Genomic DNA, 26175 nt, shown 5'->3' on the forward strand with positions numbered 1-26175 from the left:
CAGAGCTCCAAGGCGAGGGGACCCAGGCCAGGTAAGGGGGTGCAGGAAGGGGCTGCAGCAGGGGTACTTGGGCAGTGGTGCATCACAGAGGAATGTCAGTGAGGGCTGTGCCCACTCTTGTCACCCCTGCAGCGAAGCCTCCAGAGTGTCATCTAGAATCAGCTCTGGTAGCTGCAGAAATCAGCATGGTGGTGATCAGCACTTGTTAAAGAGTTGGGCAACACACACAGTCCCCTCTCAGCCCTCTCCTTACCCCTATGAAGGAGCGATACCTTCTAGAGAGACTCTCTCTTTTTAAAATGAATTTCAACAACTCAAACCTGGTGGTCTCAGAAGTATAAACTGCTAAATGTTAGAGATAGAAGGAAATGATTTATAGTATGAAAATGCATAGTCATAAAATAATCTCTTGTTTCCCCACTCTCCAGACAGTTGCAACACGACTTTCCCAGAGCCCTGATTTTCAGCACGGATGATTTTTTCTTCAGGGAAGATGGTGCCTATGAGTTCAATCCTGACTTTCTGGAGGAAGCTCATGAGTGGAACCAGAAAAGAGGTGACAGATTCCTTTCCAAGCTCCTGGGAAATCCTCTTGTGCACATAGATTGTAGCTCCTGCAAAATGAAAAAAATTTATGGAAGGAGCTTAATCTAAAGTTCTGCCATTTTTCCTTCTCAAACAGAATGCCAGAGTGTAATCTCCCTAGATTCCAGGAAAAAGAAAATTATTGATAATGGGTTCTGAAATAGGTAGTATTAAAGTTGTGTAATGAGGACATCCTGTAATAAAAATAACAAAATATGGAGTACACTCGCCCTTCTGTGATTGTTGCATGTTGTTCACTGTTATATAACATTGTGTTGCAGCAAGAAAAGCAATGAGGAATGGCATATCCCCCATTATTATTGATAATACCAACCTCCACGCCTGGGAAATGAAGCCCTATGCAGTCATGGTAGGAAGAAGTATCATTCTGAATTTTCAGTTCTGGACATTTTGTGAGAAAGTTGAAACATTTGTTCTTTCTTCTTTTTTTGGTCTTCTGTGATCTCATATTCATTAATAGTAGTTCTCCCAGGAATCAGGTAAAGAGGTTTTATTTTAGTGTTTCTCTGCCGTTCAATGGCTGAAATTTGCTGAGATGCTAATACTACCTCAGGGTACATTTTAAAAATAGCCCTTGGTCTGAATTCTTGACAGCATTTCTGTCTTGGTTGTTTTCCTAAGGGAAGGCATCCGTAGGAGCATCTGCTGAAACCTGCTGAGAAGTGCTGGACTAGGTGATGCCTCCAGTGGAGCTGTAGATGATGTTCTTAGGACAGTTGTCTTTGCCACGCTGGGGACTTCAGTGCTATGTGGTGCTGCTGCTGCATGGAGTTCCAGGGCAATGAATTTCTTAGTTTAAAAACAGATTCAGGAGTAACGCTGTAACCCTATTAAGATATTAGAATACAAATATAAATGCACATATAAAGGTAACAGTTAAGCCATCTACTGTCAGAACAGATGAATGAAGCAATGTGTACATTTTTCTTTATTTATGAAGTATGTATGATCTACTTTTCAGACATATTTCATCTTTTGTGCTAATATGTTTTCATTCCTTACTGCATGTAATAAGGAGAAAAGATCCACAAACAGGGAGAGGAAGAAAACAGCTGAGTATTCTCCCTACTTGGCTAATTTTAAAGTGAATCTCTAAAACTGGACTCATGGCAGCCTGTTTTTAAGCTTTTTTTTTTTAATATTTTGGGCACAGTATCTTACATAGAGGTGTGCTTTTGTCTAGATACTTTCATCAGTTTTACTTAGGCCCAGACTGTGGGACTTTGCTGAATGTAGGACATAATGAGCATCAACTTTGTGGTTACTTCAGTTCATGGATCAAACATCCACTTAGGAGAAAAATGGACAGGGATATGAAGAGTCAGGTTAATTAAGGCACAACTCAGAACCAAGAGGCAGGGCTTAACTGAGAGTAGCTTAAGGGAAGTTATTTTACTTTTTGTTTTCTAATTTCTAGATATGCACAATCTTTCCCAGCTATCCACAGCTACTACTAAGACACAGAAACTAGATATTTTTCACGTATGATATTTGATACCCTTCTGAAATTAGAAGTCTCCATCTAAAGAATGAAGAGGAAATCCCCTTACTTAGCCCATTTTATTCTGTATTTTATAACACAACAAACAGTAGTCATAACAGAAAGTTCACCTTGAGATAAAATAAGTAGTAGTCCGTTAATTAATGCAAAGAACATTTGATGTTTCCATGGAAATGGTAATCATTTTCTAAACTCAAGGAAATATGGCACAGTGAATTGAGCCAAACTATGTGGCATGGATGGGAGAGCTACTTTTTGGAGGGAAGAATGTGTGAAGTATGTGGAAATCATTTTTATTTCCCAAGCTCTGTGCCTCTGGTACTCTCACTTTGTAAACCAAGCTGTGAGGACTAGCCAAGGCACTTGATGCCAGTGAACCTATGATAATCACATATACGGGACTTTGGGAAACCATTGGAATTCATTGCTCATTCCTATGGACAGGGAATTTAAAACTAGTTCAACGATCTATCTTTTTAAAGGTTCAAAACAAAGAACTTTGTCGTTTTCCTACATAGTAGATAGAATTACTGAAAAGTTATCATTGGGAACCATAATATAATCTGAGTGTGGCTAAGTATGGATATGTACCAACTGTATTTGTTAACATAAATTAAGGCATTAAATTACTGGTTAAACAAAAGGAATGTTAGAAAAGATTTGTAGTAAATGTTAAATGGCAGCATAAACATTCCCAAACATACATACCATGTCTTCAATGTTTTATGTACTTTTGAAAAATCAGGCACTTGAAAATAACTATGAAGTTATATTCCGAGAACCTGACACTCGCTGGAAATTCAACGTCCAAGAGTTAGCAAGGTACTTCTTTGTTTTTCTAGCTCCTCATTATGTATCCTGCTATTTTCAGGTATTTCAGACCGAACAAAAGAATCTTTTCAGGCTGGAAATGGACATGGTAGTTTTCAGGCCAGAAATGGTAATTCTTGGAAATTGATAACTTTGGAATTATTAATGTGAAAGACTTTACTTTGGGGTCAGTTTTCTAATATAATGCTAAATGCTAAATCTTGGCTTGGACTTGGTCCTCAAAAAGGACATATTTAACATTCTGCTAAAATGCTTCTTCATTAATGGACATTTAAAAGCACTTTCCTCTGCATGGGATTGCACTTGTGAGTGGTGTTTTTGCACTTAGGCTAAACAAAGACCTTCAGATATTGAACAGTCTGTGGTTCATTTATGGTCTATATGCTGCTTCTAGTTTGTAAAGCAATAAATGTCCAAATAATACTAACTTGTTGATTGAATGCATGGGTTCTGATAATTCACCATCTGTGCTATTTGGTAATGTCAATGATTTAAAGTAACCAGTGAGGTCAGAATTTACTTTTTAGGAATAAGTCTAATTCATCTTATGGTTACAAGCAGATAGTGTTTCCCAAGGGATGTGTGAATCACCTCTGTCAGAATCAGCTGAGGTGACTGTTAAAATCCTAGTTCATGGAGCATCCCTGGTGGTCCAGTGGTTGAGAATCTGCCTTGCAATGCAAGGAATGCTGATTTGATCCCTGGTCCAAGAGGATCCTACGTGCTGCAGAGCAGCAGTAAGTACGTGCATCACAACTACTGAGTCTGGGAGCTGTATCCACTGAGTCCACATGTCACAACTCCTGAAGCCACACACCTAGAGCCCGTTCTCTGCAACAGAGAAGCCACTGCAATGAGAGGCCTGTGCCCCGCTACTAGAGAAAGCCCCTGTACTGTGGCAACAAAGACCTACCACAGCCAAAAAATAAATAATAAGATTAATATTTTTAAAAGTCCTAGTTCATGGACCCCGTTCTTAGTTGAAATCTCTGATAATTACATTTCAAAACTATATCCCCAATTGATCCTCATGTCCATGAGAATTGAAGAATGTTGTTTTAATAAGGATCTAGAAGTATCTAAGACTGACATAAGTGATTATAGATATATGCATAACAAATTGGCAAACACATAAGAAGAGCTCATGGTGCTCTTATGTTTTGAAGCACAGAATTGAGATTTCCAGAAACAGAGCATTTTTTGATGTTTTAGCTCTTTGCTAGCCCCAGGGTAGTTTGGGGGTGTGCAGGGCCGCATGAAAAACAGTTGAGCTGAACGATAACTGCTTAACACGATGTTTTGCTTTTGTCAGAGTTCCATCCTGAGAATAGGGAGTGCATATCTGTGTAATAATACAGGACTTATAAACTACAAACACTTGTAAAATATAACTCATTTTGATATGCTGCCTTAACTAAACATTTGCATTTCTTTTTTCCACGTAGAAGAAACATTCATGGAGTCCCAAGAGAGAAAATACACCGAATGAAAGAACGGTATGAACATGATGTTACCTTTTACAGTGTGCTGCACGCAGAAAAACCAAGCAGAGCAAACAGAAACCAGGACAGGAATAATGCATCTCCTTCCAACGGTGCAGGGTACTGGAACACCTATGCAGAGTTCCCACACCGGAGGGCGCATGGCAGCTTCACTAATGAGAGCTCCTTTAACAGAAGGGGTGGTTGTCACCATGGGTATTAGAGGCCTCTCTTATGGGCATTCCGAATTTTCCTAAATCAGTTTTTACTTCAATTTTTGGTATTTATTCTCCGTTCAGTGGTAGTCAGAGCTCTAATTCCAGTGTAAATAGTCAAGCCTGAGAGTTTCTGTGCAGAAGTCGTTAGATGCCTCTTCAACAAGCATTTGTTAAAGTGATCCTATGTGCATGGTCTGATGCTGGGAATTCTGCCGATTTGATTAAACAAAATCCTTTCTCTAGGGAAAGAACTAATTCAAAACTGAAACCTGAGAACATACCCAAGAACGTAATCAACCACATAGGCTCATTAATGAACTGTTTTTAATATAAAGCTTCAGTAGCCCTTTCTCTGAAGCAGTCTATTTTTTCAGGAAATTCATCTCCATCAGGAAAGTTGGAAAGATGGAGGAGAAATAGTAGGCAGGAACAATTTTTTAGTGCCACTGCTACTTTTGATCATCTGTGTATCCAAAAATGTGAGATGTGTGGCTGTAATGATGATATTGATTTTCCTTTAAGATGAAGACATCAGGAAGTATATAGTGAAGTCACTCAGTCGTGTCCAACTCTTTGCGACCCCATGGACTGTAGCCTACCAGGCTCCTCTGTCCATGGGATTTTCCAGGGAATAGTCCTGGAGTTGATTGCCATTTCCTTCTCCAGGGGATCTTCCCAACCCAGGGATCAAGCCTGGGTCTCCCGCATTGCAGGCAGACGCTTTATTGTCTGAGCCATCAGGAAGTATACACCTAAGGGAATATTGTCTTTCGAGGTAGACACTTTGGGAGATTATCCCTTTATTTTAGTGATGTGTCATTGTTAGAAATATCTATTAGGAAAATCAGTGTCATTGTTTCAAGTCACATCTTGTGTTTTAACTACCACTTTATCAAACAGGGTTAAACCTGTTTGATAACAGGGATAAACCTGTTTGGCTGTTGAGCTAACAGTGTATATAAAACAAGCCTGCCTTTATAAAACACCAATTTTTAAGAGGAATAATCAAGCAATTTTTAAAAATTATTCCTATAAACGTGTATTATCAGTTGGCAGCGCCAAAGTTTTGGGCGTACAAGGAATGAAGCATCCAGAATGTCCTCACATGGAAACAGGAAAAGTCATGCTCCTCTTATAAGGAGCAGTCTGAGTGTTTTGTGAGGCATTAAGACAAAGTTCTACTACAGTTCTTATATTAAAATTGAATTTATGAATCCAAATCAAATTTTAACAGGTTGGAATCAGATTAATTTGGTGTGAGACCACAGATAAGACCATGTAGGATGTATGCTTTATTTCTTGTTGGCCAACAACTTCTTTCTAATGTTTTGTGAAGCATTATTTTAAGTGTTCTATATAATGGTGCTTTTATGGTTATTAAAAATTATATATGGTATTGCTTTATATGGACTTGTCATTGAATCTAATTTTGGGGGGTTTAAGAAAATAAAAAACTTATTTACCATAAATTCCACAAAATTCTACCCTATTAAGAACTAGTTTTTCTATAACTATATTTACCCATCTTCTTTAATGACTAGGAAACACAGAGGTAAAGATAAAAGCAACTTTATATTTTACTTGTGTGTATAAATTATTTGATCTCTATACATTAGAAAGACTGTATTACTTTAATATTCCATATCTAGTATTATTGAAATCTATTCAACATCTTGATGATTACCAGCAATGATCTGTAATTTTTTCATTAACATTTAAAAAAATTGATGTCTCCTTTGAGTAGCAGAATTTGCCCAACAAACTAAAATTAAGTGAATTTGAATGAATCTCAAGTATAGTTTGGCTAAATTCTGTGTATCCAAGCTTAACACATAATAATCTAATAATGATGATAATCCACATTAACAGTACTCCTGTTTTCCAGACCCCAGATGGTCCTGGGTAATCCTAGTCAACATGGTCCCTAGTCAGTGCAGAACTAGGTCAGTGTGGGTGGCTTGACTCATTTAGGATAGTAGAGGTGAGAAGTGTCAGAGGGTCCAGATGAGAGTGCCTTTGCTCAGTCCCATAGGAGCAGCTGAAGGATCATAACTCAAGCCCTCCTGATTTACTTCTGACTCTCTGCTTAGGGTTTCTGGTTCACCTGGCCTGGGCAGGGCTACTTTGTATTTGTCCTACTCTGAATGAGCTCAGAATAGTTCCCTGCTACATTTGCCTTTTTGGGAGCATAAAATTAATAAAATGCCACCAACTTTGTTTATCCCATCTAGAAATGACCCATTTTTTCTTTCAACACCCATGACTCCTGATTTAAAAAAATTTTTGAACACTTAACACTGACTTGTTTTGTGCATTCACATTTGCATTACTCACAGGGTTGGCAGAGTGCTTTATACACAAGAGGCTCTCATTAAGTGATTGTTGAGTAACACAAATCGCTTTTACCATTTACCCCTTATCATGCAGTGTACATTGATGACTTTGTAATCATTAAATTGTCACTTTTGGGGGGACAATATCCATAGGTACTCAAGCTTCACATTTATATAGCTTGGCTATATTATTTACAGTTTATAAACAGCAGAGTGTATGTTAGATGCCTCCATTATGGGTAGTCTAAATGCTAATGAAAAATGAAAGAGGTTATAGGTTAAGTTTTTTCAAGAAACAAAAAGGCTGAATTCTTATAATTCTTTCTGTTCAGCTGAGACTCAAGTTTTATTCCCTGTTCTAGTGTGTGGATCATTGGGAAAATGATTAGGACATGAAGACCAAATTGTTTTATGAAAAAAAGTTAAATCACATTAACAAGACTGGCAGAACACTTAAGTTAAAAAGAATAGCAGAAGAGACTATTATGTTAATTTTTAGAAGCAAGAAAAAACATGGGTCACAGTTATGGAAGGAAGAAAATTGCTTTTTAAAAGGATTTATTCTTGGCTTTAAGGTGTGTTTATAATGAGATTTAAAAACAGGATATTGTATATAAATTTAAGACATACTAAAACACTTTATGCTCTTAGCTCCTAGTTTGAACTGCTTTCTCTTTTTCCTCTTTTTAAAGTAACAAATGAGAATACCATCTTAAATTGAATGGTTCTCATCTGCTTTGGTGGTTGGAGAAAACTAGGTTTAAAAGGGACTGCTTGCCGACTCCTGTGATAGGACTAAAAGCAAGGACAATCAGTGCCAATTTGAAAGAAAGATTTTCTCTTAAGTTGCAGTCCAGATGATCATTTTGTTAAGAAATAAAGACAAATTAACACAATGAAGTCTGTTTCTGATTTAAAGTATTTCAACTTTTAATAAATAATTTAATTTTACAGATCAAAATGGCATCAAAAAAGGAAGTGCACAGAGGGTTCTGTTTTTCTTGTAGTCATGCTGACTTAAGGATGAAGAACTGGTCGAAAGAAAACACCACTATAATATCTTACTCATCGTGACTTTTTTGATCAGGAAAAAACTGTATTAGAACCAACATGTGCATTATGAAAAACTGGTTCATAGTGGGTTACCTCTTAAAAACAAACCTAAAATGGAACTAAACCAAAAAGAATTATGTGAGTCAAAATAACTTTACTTAATTTCCTGTAGTTATAAGGACACAATCTAAAAGAAACAGTTGTGTTTACTTCATTTGTAATACTTACAGTGATCAAACCCAGTCATAAAGATTTAAAGGAGATTTTCTTGATTAGTTAATATACAGTTACACAATTTTAAGATATATAATTGAAATAAGAATATACCAATAAAGAAAAAGGGGAAGAGCATTTCTGTGATATACAAACCACAGATAAACTTTTAACTATTTCCTTCCTTTACTCATTATGCAAATTCCGATATACAGTTTGAAACTGTGTATGTTTTACAAACTGGAAAGGTTGAGTCAGTAACTAATTTATTGTCATATACCAATAAAGAAAAAGGGGAAGAGCATTTCTGTGATATACAAACCACAGATAAACTTTTAACTATTTCCTTCCTTTACTCATTATGCAAATTCCGATATACAGTTTGAAACTGTGTATGTTTTACAAACTGGAAAGGTTGAGTCAGTAACTAATTTATTGTCATTTTGGTTTCTGTCGCCTTTGCAGTCTCTTGGATCTGTTTTTTATTGCACTTGTGTCCGGAATATTAGTCTCCTGTTCTTCAGTCCTGGCTGGGGAATTCTCTCGTTCTTTGATCACAGATGTAGTGTAAGGCCTTTTCAGTCCAACATAATCCTTAGGACTAGTGGGAACAGTCCTGGTGGACTTACTGATAGATGTAAGTTGATTTCCTCCTGCTGAACCAGATAAAAGGGCTTGGGTATTTATCAGTGCAAGTTCTTCATCAGCTATCGAATCACTTTCCAAAAGAGAAATGTCGTTAAATTTTTTACATGGAGTCATCTGAGGAGAATTCAATTCGTTTTTCTTCATAGGTGTTTCATATTTGGTGCCACAACTCCGTGGTGGCTGAAATGCCTTCTGTGCAGCTTGAGAAACAAATGTACAAATGGGACTAACAGGTGGGGGTACAGGCAGTCTACTCAAGAAATCCAAGGCTCTTCTCTTTTTGCAGCTTTTTGGGTCATCAGTCTCTTTTTCCCCTTTGCAACAAGACTTTGAAGTCACTTGGGCTGATACAGGTGTGCAGACAGACTTCTCATTTAGCTTACAAAGTGATAATGGACTTTGGTAATTCATCTCACTACTGGGAGAAGACAGCTAATAAAAAAAAAACAAAAAAAAACAAAGAAGTAGCCTATATAATTACATCCTAATATATGAAATAAAATCAAATTATCTTTTATTAAAAAGTATTTAAACATACAAATTCCACACACTTTCACTCCCCTAGTGGCTATGATTTCAAGAGACATTAATATTATTATTTTTATTCCAGAAGGAAAGATTGTTGCATAAGAGGATATAAAAATGACATGAAAATAAAGATGAAGAATAATTGTAGTAAAAGCAAAAAGGGGGTAGGAGACATAATTTATGCTTTAATCTTTTTGTTATTAACAGGTTAAACAAAAATAAGCATTTTTAAATCATTTTAAGAACACAGCCTATGTTCCTACTTTTCTAGATTGTGACTGGAGGCAAATGCTTAACCCCTGTATGTCATAGTTTCCTTGTTCGTAAACTGTAGATAATTTTTATCTCAGGGTTGTTGTGAAGGTTAAATGAGTTAATATATATAACTTAGCAAGTTTAGCTACTTAAGAACTAGTCTTTAGCCAAAATTACAGACTTTAGCTCGATTTCCCTTTATTGTGATTTAAAGAGTTATACTGAGCTTAGAAACAACCCTAATTATATAGCATAGTCCTCTGAGCAAAAAGACATGGGCAAAAACGTCTTCTCAGTCATGTGTACTGGGAATGCTAAAAATGAAAGCACCCATTTACAAAATTTGCCCCCACAGAGTGTTACATTCTGGCTTCAATAAACAAGATAAACTTTCCAGGTAGTCTATACCTATAGGAGGCACTAATAATGACACTTTCTAATTAAGTTTAATTACATTTTATCACGTTTACTAGGTATACATCAGAATATATTGTTGCCTCTCTATAGAATATTTATAAAATCTGTTAAATTTAGATTAACTTACCGGAAACTTATTTCCTGAACCAAGGACTGTTTGAGCAGTGGGTGGTGCTGAAGTACAGTCTTTAGTTGGGGTGGACCACTTGGGATTACTTGCATTAAGTAAACGAATCAGCTTGTTTTTTGCATCCTCACAAAACGTATCAATATTCTAAGAAAATAAATTGGAAAAGCTGGTTTGTAAAATGCAAACCTATACATTCATATGTTTTCAGAAAATGTTACCTTTAAAACCTGAAATAAAAAAATGCAGACCAGAAAAAAAATGAGACACCCCAAATTTGATAGCAACTGTCAAATAATTCACCAGTATAAAAATGCAAAAGCTACATCAGTGATTAAGAAGACCTTAATTGTTAGAGGGAGAGAAGGAAAGAGGGTGTGTGTGTGAGGGAAAGAGATATCCTGGGTCAGGAAGATGTCCTGGAGAAGGGATAGGCTACCCACTCCAGTGTTCTGGGGCTTCCCTGGTGGCTCAGCTGGTAAAGAATCTGCCTGCAATGGGGGAGACCTGGGTTTGATCTCTGGGTTGGGAAGATCCTCTGGAGAAGGGAAAGGCTACCCACTACAGTATTCTGGCCTGGAGAATTCCATGAACCATACAGTCCATAGGTCACAAAGAGTCGGACACAACTGAGCAATATTCACTTTCAAAATGAGAACGTCTTCATGTCTGTTCTAAGAATTAACTGAAATAACATACAGGTTATACCACTTCCTAAACTGTACTTCCAGAAGTCACAAAGGGTCAAATAGCAGCAGTTTGGTTATGGTTTAACCTAATTTATCACTATTTTGTTAAAATTTTAAATGATATGTAAATGAACTGCCCTTGAAAGTTGTCAGAGAAAATGTAGGATATAAACAGTAAGTACTCCACAATGGAACCAAATAGTGAATGTAACCCCCAGTTTACATTTACAGCCCCCAGTTTAGAAGCCATAAATAAATTAGGGTATTGTTATTCATGATGTACATTGAGTCCAGGTAGAATATTATACAAACTTTATATAGCTAATGCTTTTAAAATAGAATTTTATTTATATGAATTCTGAATAACATATTTCAAATATTAAACTACAGAACTAAAAGGCTTATCTTTTACAGATTTTTATTTTTACAAGTTAGCATTTATAAAATGCCAAATTTTATTAGGAGGCAGCACTGCATGGTAGTTAATAATAGTCTGGACCCTGCATTCAGATGGCTTAAGCATGAATCCTGGTTCTACCAATGTGGATGTGTGACTTCTGTTTCTCATCAATGAAATGGGAAAACAGTTCCCTACATTATAGGGATGGTGAAAAGTGAAGTTGCTCAGTCGTGTCTGACTCTTTGCGACCCCGTGGACTCTAGCCTGCCAGGCTCCTCCATCCACGGGATTTTCCAGGCGAGGACACTGGAGTGGATTGCCATTTCCTCCTCCAAGGGATCTTCCCTACCCAGGGTTGGTGGGAGCATTAAATGAGACTGGCTTACAAGGCCAGATGTACAGTAAGTACTCAGTAAATTTTGTTCTCCTATTTGGTATTATTTTAAATCAAAGAGGTATAAATGATAAAATAGTAGATATGGAGTTTAAAATGTTAATTTAGAAAGTGTTTTTTTGCTTTTATGGCCATTCCACGTGGCATGCAGTATCTTAGTTCCTGACCAGGTTGAACCTGTACCACTTGCAATGGAAGCATGGAGTCTTAACCACTCAACTGCCAGGGAAGTCCCTAGAACGTAAATTTGCAATCTACATATTAACTGATTACATTGCCATGTGCTGTAAACCACGGGTAACATATAATTCTTGTTACCAATTTCCAGTTTGCCTACATGGTCTACATCTCTGAACATCCTTCTCACAATTTTTCCTAATTCGGTTCCTGTCAAATCATTCTTTAGTCCCTGATGGCTGTCACTCACCATCTCCTCAGGTTCATGAACAATTAATATATGATAAAATCTCACATTATATGTCAACTATCCAATTTTCATAAAAGCTGCCACTTGCTTGACATCTGACTGTCAAAATAGGAAAATGCCAACATGTATGGTAATGCTCAAGGCTAATTTTACCTCAACAGTATTTTTCATTTTGTGGAATGTCTCTTGAAAATGGCCTTCCTTAGGACTGGCAGAAAACATGGAAAAATCTCCAGCAAATAAAGTAGGAATTCCCAATTTACACCCTGGTCGCCACTGGAGGTTGCTTGCAGCAATTAACATGTGAGGTTTAATAATGTCCTCATTAAGATCTATCCAAAACTTTATTGCCAATAAATTATGGCATTCATCTGACAAATAGACCAAAGGAACAATACCTAAAATGGAAAAAACAAAAGCCAGAAAATAAAAAACTTCACTTATATATACTGGATAAATTTTAAAATATAAGGAAACTCTTAAGTATGGCCATTTATTTTGTGTATGCTAATGGTAAAAACAAACCAAAATAACTAAATTTAGGAAAAGCTCAGGATTTTAAACAGCTCAGGACCTGTTGCTTATGGTGCTAACATTTCAACGCAGTATGACAACACATTCTGTTACAGAGGCCATGGGGAAGCAGGAAACATGTAAGCTGAATAGTGAATAGGGAAAATTCATCAAGATGGGAAGGAAGAGGGCATTCTAAGCAAAGTGAATGACTTTTTCAAGGTAGGAATGTTAAATATTTTAGTGTGCCAAGAATGTGAAACTAAGTAGCTGAGGTTTGTGGGGCGGTGGCTTAAGGCAGGAGGCTGAAGGCTTTTTCAGGCATCGGAAGGAGTTTATATTTCATTTTCTAAGGGACAGGAAGCCACCGAAGATTTTAGGCCAAGAAACCTCATGATCAGAGTTGGGTATTGGAGAACTGGTACTTCAGGTTTAGGGTGGCACTTTGAAACTTTCTGATAGAAATTTCTCCCACTAACACTTGACATCAAACTAAATAAAAAAAGAAAGAAATGTCTACCAATGACATACAAATAAGGCATATCCTAATATAAAGTTTAAGAACTAGTGATGAAAGAAAGAAACAGGTTGTAGGACAGAATGAAGCACAACAGGGCTCAGCTTCTAGTCTCCTTCTCCACACTGGTGAGAGAACACCCATTTTAAGAATTCTTTTATTCTTAAATCTGAAGAAAAGCAAATAGAAATAATCAGAAATAATGAAAACGGCTCTAGTTATGGGTTGAGTTGTGTCCCCATAAAAGATGTTGACATCCTAACCTGTGAATGTGACCTTACTGGCAAACAGTGTTTGCTAAAAAAATCAAGTTGAAGTTTCATTTCAGTACATCCTGACTGAATGTCCTTATGAAAAGGGAGAATTGGACACAGACATGCACACAAGGAGACTGCCAGGTGAAGAAGGCAGAGCCTGGGTGAGGCATCTACAAGCCAAGGAAGGCCATAGCCTCCTGGAGTGAGGCACAGGACAGATTCTTTCTCAGAAGGAACCCACCCTGCCAGTACCTTGATTTTGGACTTCCAGCCTTCAGATAATATGTTGCTTAAGTTTGTGGTTCAGCAGATGAATGAATACATGGGGCTACTTGCTGAACTAGGGAAAATGATCTGCAACACAGTATCTTCCAGGGATAATGGGAATAAACAGTGGATAGCAACTAAAACACCCCACCTTCATACAGTAACTAAGAGGGGAAAAACTGTTCTTCAATACCACAGAAAGAGAGAGTCAACTGCATGAGGTGTTGGCAGGTCCCTCTCACACAGCTCACCTCATCACCACAATCTGCTGTGGGACCATTAGAACTAGTCTTACATCTGTCTCCAAGAGAAACTGTGCATCCCACACGTGCAGTCCCTGGCCTCTGCACACTGCCTCTCTGGACACCGTGTCTCACCTCTCCCTTGTCAGCCTCACCTCTCTCTGTGGTATCAAATGCCTCTGACAGGCCGAAGTCAGGCCCTGGCTCTTTTCTCTACCTACTCCCACACCAAGTGACCTCATCCTGTCTCCTGAATTAAAGCATCACCTGTATGTTGATGACTTCCCAACTTGTATCTTCAGCCTAGACCATTCCCTTACAACAATATCCAGCTGTCAAGTAGAAATCTTTAGTTGATAAAGCTCCTGGCCTTCCCTGCCCACCTGTTTTTCTTGCGTACTCCCCTCTATATAGTGACTCCATTCCTCCAGCTGCTCAGACAAAACCTTGGCCCTCAGTCCTTGATTCTTCTCTTCATCCACACTGTCCCCCTACCTTCAAAATACAACCACAATCTGACTATTCCTGGCCACTCCTGTTGCTTTGTTTGCTCCAAACTATTATCAATTGCCTAAATTTCTACAATAGCCTCCAGCTGATTTCCCTGTTTGGAGTCTCACGCCCCCCTGCAGTCTATTCTCAATAGAACAGCCTGCGTGATGCTGAGAAAACCTAGTCAGAGGGTGTCACAGTTCAGTTCAGTGGCTCAGTTGTGTCTGACTCTTTGCAACCCCATGGACTGCAGCACACCAGGCTTCCCTGTCCATCACCAACACCTGGAGCTCACTCAAACTTAAGTCCATCCAGTCAGTGATGCCATCCAACCATCTCATCCTCTGTCGTCCCCTATTCTTCCTGCCTTCAATCTTTCCCAGCATCAGGGTCTTTTCCAAAAAGTCAGTTCTTCGCATCAGGTGACCAAACAATTGAAGTTTGTTTGAGCATCAGCCCTTCCAGTGAATATTCAGGACTGATTTCCTTTAGGATTGACTGGTTTAATATCCTTGCAGTCCAAGGGACTCTCAAGAGTCTTCTCCAACACCACAGTTCAAAAGCATCAATTCTTCAGTGCTCAGCTTTCTTTATAATCCAACTTTCACATCTACACATGACTACTGGAAAAACCATAGCTTTGACTAGACGGACCTTTGTCGGCAAAGTAATGTCTCTGCTTTTTAATATGCTGTCTACGTTGGTCATAGCTTTTCTTCCAAGCTATGCACTCAATATGCCAGCAAATTTGGAAAACTCAGCAGTGGCCACTGGACTGGAAAAGGTCAGTTTTCATTCCAATCTCAAAGAAAGGCAATGCCAAAGAATGTTCAAACTATCACTCAATTGCATTCATCTCAGGCTAGCAAAGTAATGGTCAAAATTCTCCAAATGAGGCTTTGACAGTACATGAACCATGAACTGCCAGATGTTTAAGCTGGATTTAGAAAAGGCAGAGGAACTGGAGATCAAATTGACATCAGTTGGATCATAGAAAAAGCAAGAGAATTCCAGAGAAACATCTGCTTCTGCTTTATTGACTATGCCAAAGCCTTTGACTGCATGGATCACAACAAATGGAAAATTCTTAAAGAGATGGGAATACCATACCAGACCACCTGACCTACCTCCTGAGAAATCTCTATGCAGGTCAAGAAGCAACAGTTACAACTGGACATGGAACAACAAACTGGTTCCAAGTTGGGAAACGAGTACATCAAGGCTGTATATTGTCATCCTTATTTAACTTGTATTGACTTATTTAACTTCTATGCAGAGTACATGTGAAATGCTGGGCTGGATGAAGCACAAGCTGGAATCAGGATTCCCGGGAGAAATATCAATAACCTCAAATATGCAGATAACACCGCCCTTATGGCAGAAAGCAAAGAACTAAAGAGCTTTTTCCTGAAAGTGAAAGAGGACAGTGAAAAAGATGACTTAAAACTCAACATTCAAAAAACTAAGATCATGGCATCTGGTCTCATCAACTCACAGCAAATAGATGAGGAAGCAATGGAAACAGAGAGACTTTATTTTCTTGGGCTCCAAAATCACTGCAGATGGTGAATGCAGCCATGAAATTAAAAGATGCTTGCTCCTTGGAAGGAAAGAGGGTGTCACTCCTCTACTTGAAACCTTCAGAGAGAGAATTCATGCAAGGCCCACACCGTAATTCAGTCCTCCACTGCCTCTTCCCAGCTGTTACTGCTCACTCGCTGGCCGCTGCTAATGCTTTTAGGCACCAGGGTCATTCTCTAACGTGACCTTTGTCACTGCCACTCCTTCCTGGAATGTGCCCCCCTGACCCCGACCAAGATGCCCACATGCCTCTCTCCCTCTAGTCCTTCAGGTCTCATCCAGATGCCACCTTTGCAGTGAGATCTTTCCTCACGTTGCTGTCTAAAGCTGCAGTCCTCTCCCCTTCCCCCATCCTACCTGTCACTCCCTCCTTCATTTTCTTAGCCACACTAAGAAAACTGGATGTGCTACTTATTTTGTTTGTGATCTCCCTCCCTAGCCATAATGTAGGCTCCATGAGGGCAGGGATATTTGCCTGTTTCTCATTGCTATGCACCTAGGCATTTAGAACAGTGCCTGGCACATGACAGGCATTCAATAAATGCTGATTGAAAACTGAATAAACATTACCCACCCTCTATAACAATAATAATGATGTTTGGAATCACCCAAATATGACAAGATGAAATGAAAATGCTACAAAAACCATGTAGTATATTAATATACTATGGTTAAAGAAAAACCCACAAAGCACTAAAACACAAGTAAACAAAAACACATTAAGCAAAAAAGAAAAGAACATAGCACAACCCAAAAATAAAACTAAAAGAAAATTTCTGAAGTCTTCAAAACTGACTCATGCTATTGTACTTAATAGGAACATAATCAATAAAATAAAAGCTTGGATATGAATATTGGATGAAAAGTAGTCCTGTAAGACAAAAAGGAGACTGCAGGATCAAAGAAAGAAACTGAGGACACCAATAAACTATCTATAATGGGACAAATGCATGCATTACAAATCACAAGGAATAAAACATATTGCAGAAATTACTAATATACAATCATGGTGAATGGAGATGGAAAAGACAGAAGCAGAGAAAAGGTTAAAAAAAAATCTAACATAAGACTAACTGCTGGCTTTGAAGTAGAAATCCTACTAAGTGAAATAAAAAATTTATTCAAAGATATTACAGAATTTATCTGATACAAAGAAAGCACTGAATCTGCAGATTATTATTTAGCTGCACAGTGTAGTTTATGGAATCTTAGTTCCCCAACCAGGGATTGAACCTGGGCCCCCTTAACAATGAAAGCACCGAGTCCTAATCACTGGACCACCAGGGAATTCCCTGAATTTGCAGATAAAAAGGCCGTCTGTGTTTCAGGAGAACTGTATAGAGTGTTTATAAGATACAGCTTGAACTTTTGGACCTCAAAACATGTTCTTCAGACATCTAAACATAAAAAGAAAATCACCTAAATGGGAAATTTTAGACTGTTCAATGTCAAAAGAGGAACTTCTACAAAGTTCTGAGGGAAGGAAAGAAAGCAAGATCCTACATAATTATGCCTGCCAAGACACAGTCCCAGAATTAGGGCAATAGTTTCACATTTCAAACATATGAGGAACTCCTGTAATATGGCACAGTTGAAGCCTTCTTGAAAAAAAGACTGACGATAAACCTTAGCCAGAGAGCTGAGAAAGCGAGAAGCTGTGACAGAGAAGTTGATCAACAAGGAATCCATGGATCTGAGACCCTACCCTGAACCTGGCACTGTTTTAAGAGCTGACGATACAGCAGTAACAAAGTCTCTGCCCTTAGAGAGCTAACATTCCAGAAGAGGGAGATCAAAAAAACATAGTTAGGTGCTGGTGGGTGCTATGGAGAAAAATAAGGCAAAAAAGGGGAGAAATAGTGCTCAGTTGGGAGCAGGGGAAATACAGCTTTTACAAAGGGGCTCAATGAAAGGCCTCTTAGGCGGCTGCGTTTCACCAGAGGCCTGAAGGAGCCAAGGGAATGTGGGGACAGGGTTTCTAGGAGAGGGAGCAGTGTAAAGGCTCTGTGACGAAAGTGGGCGCAAGAATAGCAAGGAAGGTGTTAGCACAGCTGAAGGGGAAGGGGGCCCAGAGTTCTGGGGGGAGGGGTGGTGAGACCAAATGCTAAAGGGCCTGGCACAAAATTACCAATAAATGGAAGGCTTTTGTGCTAAAGTTGAGACATAAGCTGGGCACATGGTTTGCAGATAAAATCTATGGAACAGGGTATGGAAGGAGGAGTGAACCATGTCATATTGATGGAATAAAGTAGAGATTAATTTGCCTAAGATGTTAAAGAGTAATAAAAACTAAGGTAGGAGGTGAAGGCTTGATAGCTCAGTTAACTGCAGAAGGAGATTATTTTGTAATCATTACTGTGGTACAAAACATTTTCTAGCAATTTCTTTAAGTAGCACAGAATGGCATATAAGTTGTTTCCTTGTGATATTCTAGAACTGCCTTTAAGAATCAAGTTAAAACAAATGTACTTTCAAATCACTAGTTACCAAACTTGTCAATTAGTGGCTTCAGTTAATCATAAGGAAGATAAATTTTAAAATATAATGCTTTTCCCAAAGCATCCATAAAAAAGCTACCATTAAATACACTGTGTATTACCTATTTTTTTCACAACAGAAACTACAAATCCTATTAGGTCCACCTCAGAACAAGGCGGCTGGAAGTCTGAATCCAATAATTTGTTGAAGTGAAGGGGCTCCCTTGGCTGATAGATTTGTAATAGAATTTCATCTGAAGCCTACAAGAAAAAAAAAATCAGAAAAATACATGGATTCTATAAACTAATATGCATTTATCAAAATTGAAAAATTATGAGAAGTTTGTACCGGTAGTTGTTGATACTGAGTCTTTTTTGTTGCTGTCAACTGTATGTTAGCTCTTTCATATTTACTCTTAGATTTTGATGCTGTGAGATGATAGATTCTGTATCTCTTTCCCTCTGTTAACAGGGAGTATAGTTCTGATGATGGACGCCAGATATTTAATATAACTATTGAGAGAAAGAGGAAAAAGACAAATTATAATGGAAGAAATGATAATCATTAAGAATCTTGTTTAAAAATAAATACTGAGGACTACAAAGATCCAAGGGATATATTATCATTTTGTGGGCACTGGGAGCCCATTTTGTCTCCCCTGATATATACTCACTTAACTCTTGATCTACCATTTGAAATAATTTAATAAGATAATAATTTTTTAAACTTAAAATTGATTAAAAACAAAAACTCTCCATACTGACCTGAATCTTTTTCCTTTCTCTTATAGCTCATGATACGCAGCTTCCATACAGGTGTAACGTCCCTTGGCAAAATCTGTTCCCCTTGCTCAGCAGACTCCATAGCCTTCCTGAGTTCCACCTGGATCTGGGCTTGCTTCTTATCATTCAACATCTGTCTGTGATTATTCAAGGCTCTTAACTGCTCTTCACTAAAATAACCCTGTGGCCAATTGGTATATTGAGGCAGATGATTTTGGAGTATAAAGCAAACAAAACAGAAATAAACCACCTCATCTATTGGAGATGAATCTCTTTAAATGGGGATAAAATACAACAGAATTGAGTTCATGTTAAGGATGTGACAATATAAAAATTGAGATTTATGTAGTCAGTTTATCACATAACAGGTATTTTCAAGTGCCTTAAACAGTTTACTAATCCTTGTGACAAATTTACCTAGAGCCAAAACAACCCCTACGTATAAATATACTGTAATAATCATAATGATCAACACTGACATTATAAATGCATCTGAATGCTTATGATATTTCAGAAACAAGTCTATGTATGTGTAATGTATTAATTCATTTAATTCTTACAATAATCCTATGAGGTAGGTACTGTTATTGTTTCCATGAGGTAGGTGATGAAGCTGAGGTACAGACACAATAAATAATTTGCAGAGCCATACAGGCAGGGGTTGGCTCAAGAGCCCTCCATTTTTAGCCCTGTAGTATAATTTCATTAACTCTCTGGAACAGTAGATACAATTTAAAACAGGTATGTACTATAAGCACTTATCTCTGTCTCTACATTTCTCTCCCAGTCATTTAGCAAACTGGTATTTGAACCTCCTAGGAATCTCACCCAGTGTTAACAAAAAATAAAGGAACCAAAAATAAAATAAATGGGAATTCTGACACATAACCCACTAGACTGCTGCTGACTCACCCATGTTAATACCTGAGTCTATACTGGGAAGGGGGACCCTGTGCCTTACAAAGATATTCCTAAACAGGCAGTGTTTAGGTTAAACGTTAATTTAAAAAAAATTATGTGATTTCAGATGCCCCACAACAACTAAACATTATCACTGAAAACAAGTCCTTTTAACAGATATTTTAGAAACTGATGGCAATTTCTTTCTCTAAGAATGATAATGATACCTTTCTTTCAGTGAATCTCTTAGAACCACATAAACTTAGACCCTTAGAGATAAGCCACCCTCAGGCTTTCCCAGGCAGATGGTGGTGGAGGAGGTCTGAGGTCTGTCCAGCTACACAGGGCCAGGGTCTAGAACTTAGTCTCCCTGCTCTCATCCTGCCCCCTACTTTCTCCTTGTAAGTAAATTCTATAAAAGGAAACCAGAATAATATTTTGTTAAATTTTATGGATGAAATTAAGACCATGTTTTCATAAGCGTCAACAAACATAAAGAGACAGAGACAAATAATTTCTCAGGAAAGCATAACAAAGCCATACAGACTTGTAGCAACTGTACTCGCAGGCTTGAAAATCAGACTCACTATCCATTGAGACAGTCTGTGTTGTAACATTTGGGAATACAGGGGAATTCTATTCAGAACAGCACTGCTCACTCTCTGAGCAGAGCAGTGTTTACTTTGAGGGCCCACTTAAAGCCATATACATTTACTGTCATCAAATAAATGATATTAATCAATAAACTGTCTTCCTAAAATTTCCCCTCTTCTCCCTATTTAGCAAAGTAATCTTAGAAGTTGCATTAATTAGATACCCAGGTGTCTAAAAATTTGGGAAGTAGATTACCTTAATATATGAAATGATGTTTTAATAATAACATTTATATAAAACTTTGCAACAATACTCTTTATATACATTATCCAATTTGATTCTAAAACATCTTTTGTGGCCATTTGACAGCTATTTTATCTCCTATTTGCTTAGCTAATAAATGGTAGAGCCATGGTTCTAAAGCCTGTGCTGTTTGTAACACACTTTAGTGTTACAACTAACTATCCTTAAGGTAGAGGATCATGAAATAAACTCTAGGCAGGATCTGAAGAGCTGAGGAAACAGACAGTGCTTTGAAGATACTTGTTTTACCTTAAAAACAAGTTCTGACCACATTTTAAACCATATTTAATATATAAAATTATTTAACCCTCTCATCCTCTGTTTGGTACAGAAGTAGAAATGTACCACCCTGGTTTGGTACATCACTGAGGATCCTAGAATTGTACACATCCTCTTCGAGAAACACAGCATTTCAACATACTGTCTCCTGTAATGACCAGATGAGTGACGACAGCTTCCCACCTTGAAGGATGAAGACTAAGGCTTCACTTACTTACTTCCTGCAGGCCCACTTACTCTCTCACCTCAAGGTAACTTGGGTCTGGCGCGTTCTTCACAGCTTCATAAAGTTCTGCACCATCTTGCAGAGCACGGACTTGCTGTCTTGTTAGTGCACGTGATGGTATACATTGTTCTGTCACATTTTCTAAGGAAAAAACACTAAGTAAGCTAAACTATGAATTTAAGAACACTGAAAACTATAGAACTCAGCAAAAAAAAAAAAAAAAAAAGCACCCAAAGAAGGGAGGTTAAAAATAAACTACTTATCTGCTAAAAGTTCTCCAGGAAAATTTGAAACTAGTGTATTAAAGGTTTAAAAAAGTGTCATACAGAATTTACTTCATTAGAACAATTTGTAAATTAAAGTAAATGATTTCATGATTCACCTAATTATGAGCTAGTGGTAATTTTAAGCAAATCAAATATTGAGAATCCCATTTTCCTTCAAATTTATATAGAACATGAAGCTAAATAATAAAATCATGAAGAAATGCAGAACATAATATTTTCCACAATAAAAAAGGTAGATAAGAAAGTAAAATTTCATGTCTTTTAAGCATAAAACACTATGATTTTTATTATTCAAATTGATGCCACTGGGGAAAACAAGCTCAAGCTCCAGGTATAAAAACATAAAAATTAACAACTACAAGAGCAAAAATGCAAGTTCTGTAACACAGATAAAGACACAGAGGATAGAAAATGACAAATGGTTTGGGGAGAATAATCTGATAGTTCTTTCCCTTGTTTTCCTTTCTCTAATACCAAAAATCGATGCCACAAATACTCTAGTTACTAAAGCTCAAGGGGGAGTTTAATTAAGACTTCTGAAAAGTGCTGTAGGTCTATAATGTTTAATTGCCTAAGGCAATTTGTGAGGTTCTAAAAACTGTGGTGAATAAAGATCTGATATTTTGGGGCCAATTCAATGCTTATCTGTGTATCTATGTAATTTTTTTTTTAAATCAAAAAATTCAGATTCAGAATCAGAAAAAAAAAAATCTATTACTCAAAATGAAACAATTAACCCAATTAGAAGCTTCTAAAACTTTATTTTCATATGAAAAAAAGATCTTGTAAACACAACTCATTTTACCTTCATGGTCTTCAAATTCTGCTTGAATTTTAGTGAACAGGGCTTCCAGCTTCTTTTGCTGAGCTTCTGCATATTTTGTTGCTTCCTTTTCTTCTTCTCTTTCATTGCGAAATATGTATAATCCAGTTGATGTCTTCTCCATCCACTGTTAATAATGTGTCAAACAGAAACATATGGTAGGGAGGGATCATTCAAATTAATCGTCTCTATGGGAAGAAATACTCCCATGGATACAGGAGCCTAGTGGGCTCTGGTCCTTGGGATCACAGAGTCGGACATGACTGAGCATGCAAAAGAAGAAATACAGAGTAAGTTTCAAGAATATATCATACCTGTATAGGGTATGCTCTCTGAATAATTATATCAACGCAACCAACATTTCCTCCATCGCTGAAGAGTGATGACAAGGGAAGAGGAAGAGGTCTGGGATCAGGGGAGAATCCAAGTTTGGCATACCAGCAAGCAGGTCGAGTGCTATTAGCAGAAATCTAGACAAATTAACAAATTGATTTATAAGTGAAATATATATTCACTTCTACTTCAGATTTCATAATTTTCCTTCTTTTAGGGTTGATCTCACTGTGCAACTTCAGAATCATGGAGACAGGCAGTCTAAAAATGTCTTAGGGACAGATCCATAGTGAAGGGCTGGGAATAAGAAAGACCAACACTGAACTTAGCAGAAACTGTACTAGAAGCAAGGTAACAGAAGAAATGTCTTCAAAATTCTGAAGGAATTATTTCAACCTCAAATTCTGTATTCAGTCAACTTTGTAATAAGATAAAAAATTACTGCATGTTTCCTTTCTCAAGAAGCCTATGGTAGTTGTCTGCCTTAAAACCAGGGAACAAATCTAGAAAGATACGAAATCCAGGCTATGGGGCTTCTAACACAGAAAGAGGTGAAAATAATCTCAAGAATGGTAACTGTGCCACATACATGGACAATAACCAATTGGGAACTGAGCAGGAATATGGAGAAATCCGAGGAATCTTCAGGAAAAAGAAATGAAACTGATAAAGGTATTTTAACATAGTGAGATGATTTTTATGTGGCTCTTGTGTGGAAATGAGTTGGTAATAAGGATAAAAGAAAATTAAGAAAAACAAGACAAGACATTTAATAACTCCAGGGAAAGCAGTAAGTTGTAAAGAAAGGAAATGTAAATCATAGTATATTGTATGCTGAATTGAAGCCCAAGTTAATGACAAATTATCTCTTTAACTTAAAAATGATTAATTTATTAAAATGCTTTCCTGAAATAGTGATTCAAAATATAACAGAAGTAAATTCTTTACAAGGTTATTTCATAAGTGAATCTGAATGTGCAACATTGCAATCATTTCTGATAGCAATATTGTAGACTATTCAACACTGACAAAGTCCTGTTACCTAGGTTTAAATATACATAGAGATGAAAAGTGTACTTTAGTATTATATATTCAAGAATCACTGAGACTTGATGTTCTAATCACACTGAAACAGAGATCTGGCCTAGTCACCAGGGTGGAAGTTGAGCAATATTATGAGGACAGCATGGTGGCAAGAGCTCCAAGTATAAAAATCAAGCATCTGATGCAAATTTACTCCTATTCTTTAACTGCAACCCACACTGTTTTAGCTCAATAAATATCTCTGGCTTTCCCCCCAAAATATTTAACTATCTGAGAAACCTGCCACTTACACATAGAGTATCAGTACATTTTTCAAAAACTGAAACATAATAGGCATAAGTAAATTTAAAATGTAAATGTAAAGCCTCTCTAGAATTTAACTGAATCAGTGCCTGATTTTTACCAAGAGTGTGCATGTATTTAACTTACCTTTAACATAAGAGATTCTGGGGCTTCAAGAGGTGTACAGGCATCAGAAGAGCCCACCAGCTCTGCTCCGTGAATTACGATCTTCTGACCCACAGTCAGTCTACCGTTCTTTAGGAGAGCTGAGAGGGGAGGGTCCACCTGGGCCTTAATAGCATACCATCCATCTGTAAGTTGGACAACGGCCACCTTTGTGGTATCCACACTGCTAGTCTTATTGCTAGAAGGTTCAGATATATCTGTGCTTAATGAAATTATTTCAGAAACACAGAGAACAAGTGTTTTTGCAGCTGTGTCATCCCTTTCCATTATCTTTTTTATCGCTGATCTTTTGCTTCTATCAATTTCCACATCATATCTAAAAAGAAATAGAAAAATGCATTATTTTAGGAATTGTGAGTCTAGAATTTCACTGTAAGAAAAAAGTCACTGAAAAATTGAGAATAAAAATTAAATAACCTTTACTGAAGAAATACCAAGACCAAAGAGAATTTCAAAGATAGTTGGCATTATATTAAGTTTTATACTGCTAAAATGAGTTAAATATTAATCTTCCCCAAATGCAATAATGCTTTACTTGTCAAATTCATATTCTCACGTGCCAAGAGTTTGAGAAGAGGGGAGGACAAAAGGGAAGCAAGAGGTATATAAATGTGCAATTGATCTTAAATGGGGCTGGAGGGTAACATGAGAACTATGCTATGCAAGTGGGGTAGCAACTATCATGACAACTGGCTAGTCATCCTTTATGATGGACAGTCACAGGTGGCTTACAAGTCTGACCCATACCACAATACAGGATTACATAATAGGATGCTTTAAACTTGCCTGTATTTTAGTTGAAGAAGTACCCTTTCTGGGTTCAGGCATCTATTAGCAAATTTCTTAGGAAAGGCAAATTCCATAGCTGCTAGTTTCCATATAATCCATCTATAATGATTATAGACCCAAACTCTAGAAATAAGCTTTGGATCCACACCTGGGGTGTCACACAGAGCTCTGAACAAATAAAGGGAGAATGAATAATAAAAACCACATAAGATGATACTGAGTTCAATAGCCCCAACTATTCTTTGCACAAAAACTAAATTGTATAAGATCATTCAATAAGTTTTTTATAAGTTAATATATAATCAATAAGCAATTTAACTTTAGAAAATGATTTGACATGTATCAAAATATGCTAATGAAAATTTCACATATTATTCAATACACTTGTTTCAACTGAAAAATAAGACATTTAAAATAATTATATTTTAGATTATATATTTCTTATTAAAGAGATTGTTTTTAGAAATCACCCAAGAATTTCCTTCTCTAGTCCTGGTTCTCTTAATATCTACTCCTTTCTGCTCAAATCTACAACCCCTCTGCCTTTCCCATTCTCACTCTCAGTACTAATGTGACTAGAAGTAATTAAGAGAACATCCATAAACATTCACCCTCTGGTCTACCAACCATTGGAACTGGTACCCTTACATGTTGCCTTCTTACTCTGTTTAAAAAGTTGTACCTCTCCTCACTCAATTCTCTCTACCCCACTTTGCTAGTTTTATCTTCAAAGTACTTACCACTTTTTAATATACTATATGAGTTACTTAGTCCTTTCAAAAATTTTCCTTCCTTGTCTCAAACCCCTCCACTAGAATATATGACTTACTAGGGCAAAGATTTTTTTGTTTTGCTAACCCTAGTACCCAAGATATGAGC

At 37.2% G+C, this 26175-nt stretch overlaps 3 protein-coding genes across 17 annotated transcripts in view; 1 reads left to right on the top strand and 2 right to left on the bottom strand.

The window, feature by feature from the left end:
- The window catches only part of N4BP2L1 (NEDD4 binding protein 2 like 1), a 67311-nt gene that overhangs the window by 16761 nt on the left and 24375 nt on the right, over nt 1-26175 (top strand). The window contains exons 2-6 of one of the 15 annotated variants that reach the window (XR_002181899.2): nt 429-556; nt 867-955; nt 2853-2929; nt 4384-4434; nt 21379-21577. Coding sequence is in view for 13 of the 15 variants with exons in the window: in XM_070800592.1 (XP_070656693.1) it covers nt 429-556; nt 867-955; nt 2853-3047; nt 4384-4434; nt 19259-19393 (598 nt within the window). In the remaining 2 variants the exon portion in view is untranslated. Of the gene's footprint in view, nt 1-428; nt 557-866; nt 956-2852; nt 3048-4383; nt 6042-19258; nt 19514-21378; nt 25467-26175 lie in introns of those variants that run through there. The other 14 variants (XR_002181900.2, XM_070800592.1, XM_070800594.1 and 11 more) reach the window with 14 other exon arrangements.
- LOC139186271 (breast cancer type 2 susceptibility protein homolog) lies at nt 7086-19008 on the bottom strand (the record flags this gene model as incomplete). Its single annotated transcript, XM_070800555.1, has 5 exons — nt 7086-9316; nt 10212-10358; nt 12275-12519; nt 18590-18728; nt 18817-19008. Coding segments are annotated over 5 exons (1365 nt in total), but the record flags the coding sequence as incomplete, so codon positions are not given.
- The window catches only part of BRCA2 (BRCA2 DNA repair associated), a 39013-nt gene continuing 34397 nt past the window's right edge, over nt 21560-26175 (bottom strand). The window contains exons 17-21 of the mRNA XM_019971421.2: nt 25294-25464; nt 24469-24823; nt 22977-23132; nt 22645-22789; nt 21560-21693 (exon numbers count right to left, since the gene is read on the bottom strand). Of these exons, the coding sequence (XP_019826980.2) occupies nt 21560-21693; nt 22645-22789; nt 22977-23132; nt 24469-24823; nt 25294-25464 (961 nt within the window). The remainder of the gene's footprint in view (nt 21694-22644; nt 22790-22976; nt 23133-24468; nt 24824-25293; nt 25465-26175) is intronic.

This window comes from Bos indicus, chromosome 12, assembly GCF_029378745.1.
Source record: "Bos indicus isolate NIAB-ARS_2022 breed Sahiwal x Tharparkar chromosome 12, NIAB-ARS_B.indTharparkar_mat_pri_1.0, whole genome shotgun sequence".
Classification (NCBI taxonomy): domain Eukaryota; kingdom Metazoa; phylum Chordata; class Mammalia; order Artiodactyla; family Bovidae; genus Bos; species Bos indicus.